A 12,900-nucleotide genomic window follows, 5' to 3' on the forward strand; every position below is an offset into this window, starting at 1 on the left:
ATTCAAGTCCCGCGTTTGAAAAATTTTTTGATATCCATACAAAGTTTCAACCCCTTTTTCACCACCTTAGGGGATGAATTTTCAAAAACGCTGAAATTAGTTTTCTTGTATTTTAATAATATATCGTTTTACGAAGTTTCAAATTCCTAGCTTAAAATAAAACTTGAACCCCATACAAACTTTCATCCCCTTTTTAACCCCCTTAGGGGTTGAATTTCTCAAAATCGCTTCTTATCTCTTGTACACTTTATAAATGTAATCTAGTGTGCAAATTTCAACTTTCTATCTTTTGTAGTTTCGGCTCCGCGTAGCAAAAATCTCCAACCAAATTTTTCACCTTTTTACGTTTTTCTTGTAAAATTACTATGAAACTGAAAAAACAAATACCAGCAATGAATTCTACGTCTTTGGTTTATACGAAAATGATACCAAACTTTCCCTAGTGCCCACCAGGATAAGAATAGATTTTTTTTAAAGATGACGGGTGGCGGCCGTCTTTGTTAGACCGGGCCGTGTCCGGGCCGGAGCTTCCGGCGCATCGTTTTCTATAGAAAGCATCACGTGATCGCCTGTCATATCATAGAAAAGTAAACTCCAGAAGCTCCGACCCGGACACGGCCCGGTCTAACGTGAGTCATCCTTTATCCGTGTCGAATATGCATACCAAACCATGGATTTATGGATTGCAAACCAGAATCCCCACAGGATTGATAGTCTGCGTCAAAGGTTTTCGCTCAAGATGGGCGTCACGTAGCGACGGCACGGGCTCTTATTGCACCTATTGATTTATGAATACCTTCTTTGACTAATATATGTTGAATGTTGATATGAATGTACAGTCTACTGCAATAATATGTTACTCTTCGAAAGCTGCAAAAACATGTGACACGCTCTTATGGTTAACAAATAAGATCGTGTCAGATATTTTTGCTGCCTTCGTTGTTCAACATATTATTGCAGGTGACTGTACTATGTCAATAACTGATTCTGACGACTAGATTATTGAACGATTGCAGATGAGATTACCTATCGTTGGTAAAAGCAAAGGGCATTAACCTAACAATAATATGGTTATATATGTTGAGACACGCACTTCTCTGAATACACACAACTAAATTCGTATGGGAGATTTTTATTCACAGTAATGGCCAAATCAAAACCATTTTGTGTATTTGTTGGATTACTTTAAATCACGTATTTATTTTCTAGAAAGAACCATAAAAGTTCAGAAGACAACATTTAAATACGAATTCTTGACAGATAAGTGATAGTGATAACTCGAAGCCGATTAGATAACTAATGAGGTCGCTATCTACTGCAGTAACGTCCAAAACGATTTAAAAATATTTATTAAAATACAAAAGTCAACATTAGATTTCACTCTTAACGCTAAGCAGTCAATCACACTTCACTAATTGAAAAAGTATTGCCAAACCACTGTTGCTAAGATCCCCAGAAAGATAGGCAGCTTCCAAGCGGCCAGAAAACCTTCTTCTTTAACTACAGTGACGCTACTGATTTGCGGTCGTTTTTTCTCTGCCGTTTTTTCCTCATCGACCAGCTCACCGATCCTGTATTTCTTCATTAATTCCTTAGCGTCTAAACTGTGTCCGATATCGTCGAAATCCTCCGTCGCGTCTTTACCAACAACGTTGACGAGGACCTCATGACCGCCGGGATGCTCGTCGAGGAACGCTTTGACATCGTAAACGTGGTTGTGAATGATGATGACAGTGTTGTCCTTTTTGTTGTATGAGGAAACCTCGGCGCGCGTGAAGCGTTTCGTGTCGGACATGGTGCGAGTTTCTGACTCGGCGCACTGGGCAAGACTGGCTGCGGCGCGGGCGCCGGCAGAGACAAACACGAATCTTGTGTCAATTACTTGCGTGAGCGCTGACGAACCGATTTTATGACAGAACCAGTGTTACGTGACCTCGACATACGTATTAACTATACGTGTAATCGAAGAGCATACTTATACTTGTTGACTTAAGATATAAGACAGAGTTCTTGGTAAGCCATTGGAATAATCTTCGGTCCGCCTCGCCCCGCGTTATGATAACTAATTTTTGCTACGTCATCATGGCTCATGAGAATCGTGTTTATGCAAAACAACACTAAACACCAGCAATTTTGTGCTGAGACTATGATGACAACGTCGATTTATTAAACTCGTTCAAAGTTAGAGGTTATTTATGTAAGGATATACGACTAATATTTGATGATATTTATTTTGTTACCTAGTTAAAGAACTTTAATGACGCATTTATAAAAGCTATTAAGTAAAGTGTTAATTTACGTGATGATAAGTAATCTCTCCACAACAGTGATCGAACTGTGATTTTGCTCCCTATTGCCTAATGCCTAGCAGCGAAGTATGTTTGTTTATATTCTGAATGATGTTCGCTTAATTATTTCAACTTATTTTTACGTAAGTATGTATAATCTAATTCCATCATCGTTTTTCCAGTCTTGATACGGCACAGATCAACGATAAGTATGTAAGTAAAAATGTGATTAAAATGTAACTATATATTAAGCTATAAAATTAAGCACCTAAATCAAAGATCAGCACTGTTTGTTTTAAGCTGGGCACATTATTTCTACGTTTAATATTTGTGGTTGTCATTTTAGTCTACGGAATAAAAAAACAGTTGCTCAGAATCGAAATAAGTTTACTAAAAACCAGTTATTAAGCCAGAAAGTTTGCGAGGCCACTGCTCAGATCAGCTGTGCGGCCTTGGTTCAGTCGATAGCTAAAAATGTAAGTACCTAGTTCATTATTTACCTCATTTATTTGATGTTATGTTAAACATGCAGGTCATTTCTAAAGCCTGCCACATGAATATTTAGTAAATTTTGCTATTGGATCAACCCCGAAGTTTCAAAATGTATATTTAAATTTCACTGTTTCCTTTAAAAACTTGTTAAGTACCTATGATCTATAGATTCATCTCGCAGAGTCGTTTATCTATAAGGTGCATACTGCATACATCTACAACGCAATTAACTCTAGATACACGTCTCCTTAAACGTTAAAAATTATATGTAATTAGCACATTACCGTAATTACATGACTAAAACATGTATATTTTTGTCTCTCTACAACATCATCTGATAAAAAGATTCACCTGTAATATACCTACCTATTTATTTTTCTAAATATAAGTAAATCGTGAATATCGTGATCTTTCGATAACGACAGTTAAACTAACGTTAGTCATTCTGACATAAAAATAAAGATATAGGTAACCGTTTTAAGCAGAAGTACATAAATATTTAGAGTTATTGTGGTAAACCTTAAAACCCTTTTTAATGCGCGCGGCGTGATGTGCCTTTACATTCCCTCATATATTAACTCATTATTGAAAAACTAAGAAAACAAAACAAGTTATTTTTCTAGATAACATTCAGCGCAACTCGTTTTGTTTTCTTTAGGGTCTTTCTCCTATACTTAACTTACTTTTAAAAAGTGACACATTACTTTAGTCTCATTAGCAAATGAATCATTACAATAATGGATGATTTCTACCGAAAAAATTAATTTCCACTACGTCACCAACAAGAAAGTTGAAATGTGACGTAATGGAACGGGCAAATCTGGGGCATAAAAAAAATGTGGGATCGAAAAAGCTAAAGATTCTGAGTGGGTTAAACCTAATATTAACTGTTAGTGCTCCACTTTTTCCAGACTAGGCAATTCAATTCAATTCAATTCATTTCAAATAATTTATTTCGGAAGCATATATGTCCATAGTTGTTAGTAACAAAAAATAACTTAGAGCTTAGAGCAATTAAAGTCCAGATTTTTGTGCAAACGGTTTTTTAAATGAATGATGGGTTGATGAATTTGCACGCTTGCATGCAAGCTAGATGATCTGTAACATCTATGACATCCCCATAATGTATCAATGCAAATAAATAATTCCTGATTTTTAATTAAATTGATAGGAATGTTATTATTGGTAAATTTATTTCAAATATTAATATAAATATCGCCATGAACATCGAATGTCATCGTATTGATACCATAGCAAGAGACTCACATACATAAATACATATGTGAATCTCTTGCTACGCAATAGCCAATTCGCAGACTATTGGCCTTCGGAGGTGACAATGCCACGGTCAAACTTGTTATAATATTGCCTCATCTGTCCATAATGTCCATATTGACTACCTACTGAGTGACAATTATTTTGTTTTCATCACACCAACTGGTAAAAGGCTCTCTTGATTGTTCAAAAACCGATGGCAAAGTTGCATTTTATTCACATGTGAGGCAAAGTAATCAAATGCAAATTTTCAGTTATTTTCTTATGTTTGCTGGTTGAATTTAGTTTTAAATTATGATAAATATTTAATAATACATTCATTTGGATTGGATTTGGTTTGTTTTTGTGTTATACCTTACAGTTAATATTTTCTGGTTGACGTGGTGAAAAAAAATGTGTTTCACTCGGGGGCAAATTTTGTTTAATTCTCGTGCCTCGAAACCCTCGCAACGCTCAAGATTCCATTTTTCGAAACACTCGCTACGCTCGTGGTTCAATTTTGGAATCTTTCGCTTGCTCGGGTATAAATATTAGCACGAGCGGTTAAACAACTTTGCCCCCTTGTATGTAAAACAAAATAACTATTACAAAACGGTCAAACTTCTTCATTGAATTTTCACTTGTTGGGCATAGATTTTTCACGATATAATTTTTACCTATAGGATATTTTACCACAAACCTAGAATGACAGATCTAGAGTGCAAAAGGGAAGCCATCACGTATGTGCAAAAAGGCAGACTACAAATGAAATTAACGTCTCTGCTTGAAAATAATTCGTTGTTGTTTCTATAATAACACTGATTGTAATTTAGATGGTTGTTGGTTGTTTGGGTCTGGTTGGTTTGCCGGTAGGTGGTTGGTTGTCTTGTTGTTTGGTTAGCTATCAGTCGTCAGTGTTTATATATTTTTTATTAGATTAGACCCTGTTGTATGTGGTTTTCATGCAGGCCAAACTTACACTCTGTTGGGTCAAAGTAACCCGGCTTTACATACTTGTATAACACCTATTTTATTATAAGGAAACGTTCCAGAGTCAGGCTAAGCTAACGCTACGTCTTACGTAGGCGAACAACGCGCGAACGCGGCGCGGCGCGGCGCGGCGAAATCAATCCTTTGATGCCCATAGAAGTGTCCTACGTAAGCGATCTCGTTGCGAACGCGGTGCGGCGCGATTTGCACGCGAATGTCAGGCGGCGCGGCGCGGCGCGGCGCGGCGGCGGCCGCTTTCGCCGCGCCGCGCCGCGCCGCGTTCGCGCGTTGTTCGCCTACGTAAGACGTAGCGTAACTCTACATCGTATTTGACAGCACAGAATGTGCAAGTGTTATTTTAAATGTCATAATTTCATAGAAGTTTGATATTTACGATAACACTTCCACACTCTGTGTTATCAAGCGGACTAGCTTTACTAGCTTAGCATGACTATTCCATCTCGATTTTTGACGATACCTTGTCATTAATAATAACAATTTCAAGGCTACCACAATCATAGCGCGTGGCATGATTCGCGTGAATTTACATTGTTCTCTGATAAACATACTTGTAAGTACCTACCTACTTAGGGCTTGTGCACAAATCACGCGAGGTTCGATAGAGGGGCGGAGGGGGCGAAAAACTCACGACATATTTTTCTACAGTGAACGAAACTAAGAAAAAATACCTACCACATGAGTACTATTTACAATTTTAAGATAAATAGTATTGTATTTACTATATACAATAAGTACTATTTATCTTAAATTAAGGTCGAATGAAAAAAAGCAGAAAAATACACATGTGGTTATTTTTTGGATTTTTTTTGTAAATAGTGGGGGGGGGGTCAAAAATAGCCGAAAAACCTCGTGTGATTTGTGCACAACCCCTTACTTATATATTAATTATGTAGGTATATAATTATGTGTACTTATTATTTGTGTATAATGTGTACACAAAGGACAAGTCGTGACGACGTGCAAGTCACTAAACATCTTTAATGTGGCGGATAACACCGATTTAGACGTTATTCGTGCTTGCTATGGAATATACTTCCATTTAGGTTTATGGTTAACGTATTATCTACAGACCGACTCACATATTATTACGCAACTGGCCGTTGGGATGTGTAGTTAGCAACATGTAAACATTGTATTCCGGCCGTATTCGAACAATGCTTATAAGATGTCACAGCGATGCGATACCGATCTGTCAGTGTCACAAGTGACGTTTTTTGTTGAAGAAATGTCACTTTTCATACTCACAGACCGATATCGTATCATTAAGACATTTAAGTGGGCCCACAGATTACCAGTTCGCCGGACGATATCAGCCTGTCAGTTAAACGCAAAAAGTGACAGTTCCGAACAGCTGACAGGCTGATATCGTCCGGCAAACTGGTAATCTGTGGGCCCCTTTAGTCCCCACGTTAGCTTAATGCGGCTTGGGGACTCATTTTTCTACTTTAAATTCTTCGCACACACTTTTCCCTTATCACACTGTTCCTAATTCTATCTTGCAATCTCACACCACACACACTTCTCAACGCTCTCATTTCCACTGCATTCACTTGGCTCTGATGCCTCTTCTGCCATACCCAACTTTGGATGTAGATGTAGTGACAAAAATTGAGAAAGGTATGTTGAGATGGTTTGGACATGTGGAAAGAATGACTGAAAGAAGGCTGACAAAGAGAGTGTATGAAGGAGAAGTGGAAGTGGGAGTTGGAAGGGGTAGACCTCGGCGGACTTTATCTGATCAGATCGGGGAAATCCTGAAGAAAGGCCAGGTCAAGAGCACCCTAAACCGGCGAGCGTGTATGAGGAATGTTATGAATGTGAAGGAAGCGAAAGAGGTATGTCAGGATCGTAGCAAGTGGAAATCCGTGGTCTCTGCCTACCCCTCCGGGAAATAGGCGTGATTATATGTATGTATGTATGTATGTGTAAATTCTTCGCAATTGTTTGCAGCTTTCTTCACTATATTTTCCTGAGCCTATGATCTATTGATAAATATCAAATTATATTTCGTTTCTGAGTTCCAAGAAACTTAGGTACCTATTGTTCGAACCCATGACATAATTTAGTGTAGCCCAAACTCTATTTCAATTTCAATTTCAATTCTTTATTGATAAAATATAATTTTACATGTTTTTTTTTTTATTATGAATGGGCTTACTCATGGCCACAGACTAGCCGAGGCGTAGACGTGGCCTACGATGGAGCGAGCTCGCCCAGAAGGTGCCTGTTCACTCTTGATTTGAAGGTTGCCGGGTTATAAGAACACGGAAATATAGACGCCGGCAAGGAATTCCATTCCTTGGCAGGTTACTCTATAGTAAAACACCCGTATGATGGAGGTGACACCAGTAATGGGATGCATACCATAAGGCGCCATTCATTTATTACGTAAGACGATTTTCGCCAGTTTTTGACCCACTCCCTCCCCTATGTAAGAAAAAATAAGAATAGGCCAACCCCCTCCCCCTGTTTAATATTTATTACGTAAGAATGTAAAGTAATTTTTATTTTTTGTTACTACCAATATCCAGTGAGACATATTAAATAATACAGGCTGGCCACGGTTATAAATGTGATAACATGAAAACTACTTTTCGACGCATGATAGATAGACGAACGCTTTATTTTATTTATAATGTCAATAATAAGTAATCACTTCGATAACTGCGTCCGACCCACGACGCCTGCTGGTGCTGATAATGAAATTAGCAAAATCTCATAAATATTATTATAATCTAATTAAATTCCAAGTAAAATCAACGAAATTTCGATACTGTAATCAAAAACAAGTAATCAGCTGTCAATAACGTGACGGGGAAAGTTCAAAACGAGAGCATTACAACATTATCTTTAATAAAATAGTATACAAAACCTTGAAAATCCTTATACTAAGCAGTCCAATAGTTACGTAAGGTATAGATACACGAGCGAAGCAACCAGCGCGGCTAACAACGGTACACGCCAAGTGCTGAACAATCCTGATCCTCCATCATGCTTCACATCATCCCATTTGACGCTTCTCTTCGTCTTCTCAACTCTCTCTGACTCCACGATTTCACCGACGAGATATTTCTTCATAATGTCTCTAGCGTCTACGCTATGGCCGATATCGTCGAAGTCTTCTGAGGCGTCTGTGCCTCCGACGCCTACTAGGACCTCATGGCCGCCTGGATGTTCGTCTAAGAACGGAGTAACGTTGTACACTTTGTTGTGGATGACGAAGAGGGTGACTTCGGGCTTGTTTTGTGCCTCTACTTCCGCGCGCGTGTATTGTTTTGGGTCGGACATGGCGCGGGCTCGACGGGCGACGGACTACTGGCGATGCACGCGCGTATATCTGCAATGACCCCGGTTGCCGTGACTTTGGATACACTTGAGGTTATATGATAGCGTCAGTTAAGAGGGAGCATCGAGCGTGTTTTGTTCGTGCAAAAATTGCGTATTTGTGAAGTCAAAACTTCTTTAGTGGCGCTTTGCACTTTTTTACCAATTCGTACGCTACCAATGTTTTGCTCCAAGCTAGGGAGTACTCCCGGTACTGGTTTTCTATACAAATACAGTACCGGAACCGGGAATTCCCGGTTCTCGCCATACAAACTCAGTACCGGGAGCACTCCCTACTCCAAGCGTAGGTATTTTATTCTTAGTAAACTTACGACCATACTACCTAACCTAAACTTACCTACCTTACCTTACTTACGGCCTAAAGCTAATCTTGGAGGCACTTAGAATGTATAAGCTCAAGATGACATAGTCTATATTAGTAGCACTCATTTTCACAAATAGACCAGGCTCTAAACTGCTTAATTTTGTTTCGTTAAGAGTCACACGAATGAAATGAGCACCGATGATTATTCCTGAGTTAAGGATGCTTCGTTTGTATGTATTATAACTACTTATCTATTAATTATCGGGACAGCTAATGGGTATAGGAACCCACAAGCCCACAACATAAGCCTTAATTAGCTTACTGTAGGTTGGGAGACGAGTTCGATTTGTGTACCTATGTCACACAAATTTTATTATTTTTAATATGTTTAAATCATTTTGTTTAAAAATGGTAAGCTAACGTTCCCTCTTAACATCATAACATTGTTTTATAATATATTTAGCTTCCAAAGATTTTATTCAGTCTCATGTAAACATTTCCATTCTATTGTTATTGGCAAATATATATTGAAGTTAGCTATCTAATTATGCAAAATCATGCGTGTCGGAGTAAACACAATGGTATGTTAATATGTTGGTAATTATAATATAATATAATATAACAAGATATCGTATTAATCAGAAGATAAGGACGCGTGAATGACAGCTGTTTAATGGAGAATGTTAGACCTATTCGAACATCCTGACATCAAAACGATATCTGAATAACGTCAGTTACTTATCATTAGCGCTTGCGTTAATACATGTACGGAGATGTCCAAGCAAAATAAGCTACTGGTGTCTCATTTCATGCATGGTCTAAAATAATTTATTTTCAATACCAAATACCAGCCTACTCTATTGTAGGTAGTCGCTTTATCTAAAAGAGCCTAATATTAAACGGCATTGGAATTAAATACTTACTGATCGTACTCATTGCTCTAAGCAAGTGACAGGCGCGGCGTTAGCAGCGCTCAGTCAAATCCAGCCAAAGCATGTCGGGCCATGCGCAGAGTAGGATTTGTCACAATAGGCTGCCTTGAAGCCTTAAGTCCTTAGTACCTTCGTAGCGCTTTGTAAGTATTGTTACTAAGAAGGGAAGACTTTTTGTCATAGGTAACTCAGAAACTCTATGCTGCTGAGACATGGACACTAAGGGCATCCGAAGAACAGAAGGTGAATGCCCTAGAGATGTGGTGCTGGAGACGAATGCTGGGTATATCATGGACTGAATTCCGGACCAACGCATCAATTCTTGAGGAGCTTGGCATTAAAGACCGGTTGCTTTCTACGGTCAAAACTCGGATCCTCAACTTCTTTGGACACGTGTCTCGGCGAGATGGAACGTCCATAGAACGCCTAGTTGTACAGGGAAGAGTGGGAGGTGACAGGGCTAGAGAAAGATCGCCAATGAGATGGACCGACCAAATCAAAGCCAGTGTGTCGGCCACAGTAAGCGAATGCTCACGGAAAGCAGCCTCACGGGAGGAATGGCGACGTGTCGTTAAACAAGTCGCCCAAAAGTCTACATAATGCCCACGACCACTCTGTCAAGAGTGTAACGAAGAAGAAGAACTCAGAAACGGCTTAACCGATCATGTTCGCTAGAGGTAGGTATTCATATTTTTTGGTTCCACAGTTCAGTAAAGTAAAAAAATGTTTACGGACATCAATGAACACACACCCAGCACACCCTGTATTCCATTATATATATTACAAATAAATATAGCAATATTAGCAATCCTTAAAAATATGGCAGCAGTATCGAACTTCTATTGTATCTTTTAAGTAGGTATAGAATAATAATATATCGTGGCTTAAAATCATGAACAGTGGCACAACTCGAATTGCTATAGCATTTAATATTCTATCTATTACTGCTAAGATTTAAAATCGAATGGCATTTCATTGTAAGTTGTGCCACTGTGAAGCAACATGATAAACAACGAATTATACGTATGTCGTATAGAATAAGAGGTAAATATTGTACAAGACACATCTCTTATAAATATTCATCAATATTACGTCAATGCAACGACCAAATTAGCATCTGTTTTCTTTTCTCCAACCGGCTAACTTGTAAAGGGAGAAATTCCAACTTCTATTTACTGTTATATTAGACTATCAAGCGAATTTTACACTCTCAACCCATTTTTTTAAGTTCGCCTACATAGGCACATACATACATACATACATACATACATACATACATACATACATACATACATACATACATACGTACATACGTAACTACACGTCTACTGGCTAATTCTGTATCATTTGTGTCGTAGGTACCTATGTATTCTGTAAGAGGAGTTCAGTAGAGATGGCAAATAATGTAAACAAATAATATATATGACAGATTTATCATTTTCACTTATAACCCAATGAGGCCCACTGATTACCATTTTGCCGGACGATATCAGCCTGGCAGTTGTTCGGAACTGTCACCTTTTGCGTTTAACTGACAGTCCGATATCGTCGGGCGAACTGGTAATCTGTGGGCCTCTTAACATTTTTACGAAGGCTATTTTCACAGAAATTGATATCAATAAAAGAAGTGAAAAAAAAGAAGTGTAAGTTTAAGTGTATAAAAACTGTTTAGGGCCACTTTCACCATCTCACTAATCCTGGGTTAACCAGTTAAACCTGAAGTTACCATGGTTACCAGTACAATTTGACACTGGTTTAGCGATTTAACCGCTTAACCCCGGGTTAGTAGGATACTGCAAGTGGGCCTTAAAAGATCATGTTTCTCCTAAAAGGTTGCTAGATTACGAGGTACGAGTAATGAAGGTAAATTTGATTGTTTACATGTGGTTTACATTAATATTGCCATTTTTATTGAACTCAATTTTACAATAAATACTCGTAGCAATACAGAATTAGTTCAGCGTCATGGCACAAATCAGCCGAGGCACACCTCGCCTTAAACTGCCTTACTAAGGTCAGAGGCCGGTAGGCCACGGTAGTGACGCAACCCATATATTTAATTGTCACAGCCAATCCAGATGCGGCGCGCGTGCGCCACTTAGCACGTACGAATATGAAATTATATATAGTTGCTACACTTAGGTACTTACATACTTGAAATTTAAATGGTCGGACTATTTATACACATAAATAAATAAATAAATAAATAAATACACGGTGGCCAAAAAATAAAATTCCCGTGGCCAGGGAGGTTTTAGAATTATACTGAGCAACTTTTACTATGGGACCAACCCCAAAATATACGAGTAAGTAGGTCTATGTTGGCAAGGCGCAAAATCGGTGGAGGGGGAACTGGCGCTGATTGTCACAAACGCTTATCTTATGGAATGTTGCAAATTAATGCTAGCGGTAGAAAAACCCACAAAAGGAAGGCAGCGTCAGTCGGGCACTTAGTGAAGAAATGTTTTGACTTAGGCATTGTTTTGGAATCAAAGAAATATGTTTAAAAGATTTTTTTTATTATATAATATTGGTTTTTTTATATAGGTAATACGGAAGTAAACACGTATAATATAACAATCATATATTTTTATTATATGATACAAATCCAATATAAACAATCAACCGATAAAATTTAATACAATAAACTTAGGAACCGTTAAACATAAGAATGACAATGTTACATTTTTAACTAATTGAGCACTATTACATTATAATTTAATTATATAACTTCCTACTTCGTAAAATAAGTAAATTAAAAAACATGTAAAATGAAAATAATGTGTTTTTAACGGTGTGTATACGCCATTAAGAAACTCATCGTCATCATTAAACTGATTTACCGCACCGTCACCGCAAAGTCAAATGTCAAATGCAGTATTTTTCCCACATTACAATAAATATCGTCAAAAACTCTGGCTTTGCACGGCTACCACAGTGGGAAATTGACAAATAAGTCAAAGTCAATTGTAAACTGGTGGTACGGCTACTGGGGATTAAAGAACGTTTCTTAACGGTGACAATATCTATTTACATTGACAATTCCCCGTCCGTTGCTGGTCCAAGAAGTAAATATGGACGCTCGGTACCGTCGTTACTTATCGCCCCAGAAATGAACAGAAATTCGGCGTTTTGACATAATTATAAAATAAACTTAAAGTCCGCCGATCAGTTAAGATTGTGGGCGATGGTACAAGTATAATAATCACAGACCAATCCCTAAAAGTGGAGGCGGTTTTCTGTGATAATAATATAGTCCCTCAAAACTACAAAG

At 38.1% G+C, this 12,900-nt stretch overlaps 2 protein-coding genes across 2 annotated transcripts; both read right to left on the reverse strand.

Moving 5' to 3' along the window:
* Positions 1 to 1,334: 1,334 nt before the first annotated feature.
* Positions 1,335 to 1,847, reverse strand: LOC134679830 (cytochrome b5-like). Its single transcript, XM_063538730.1, has one exon. The coding sequence runs from the start codon at positions 1,793 to 1,795 to the stop codon at positions 1,412 to 1,414; it is 384 nt and encodes a 127-aa protein (XP_063394800.1). The 5' UTR covers positions 1,796 to 1,847; the 3' UTR covers positions 1,335 to 1,411.
* Positions 1,848 to 7,881: 6,034 nt separating this feature from the next.
* On the reverse strand, positions 7,882 to 8,400 carry LOC134680493 (cytochrome b5-like). Its single transcript, XM_063539620.1, has one exon. It carries the CDS (start codon positions 8,331 to 8,333, stop codon positions 7,950 to 7,952), a length of 384 nt encoding a protein of 127 aa, XP_063395690.1. The 5' UTR covers positions 8,334 to 8,400; the 3' UTR covers positions 7,882 to 7,949.
* Positions 8,401 to 12,900: the final 4,500 nt, after the last annotated feature.

This window comes from Cydia fagiglandana, chromosome 3 (genome assembly GCF_963556715.1).
Source record: "Cydia fagiglandana chromosome 3, ilCydFagi1.1, whole genome shotgun sequence".
NCBI lineage: Eukaryota > Metazoa > Arthropoda > Insecta > Lepidoptera > Tortricidae > Cydia > Cydia fagiglandana.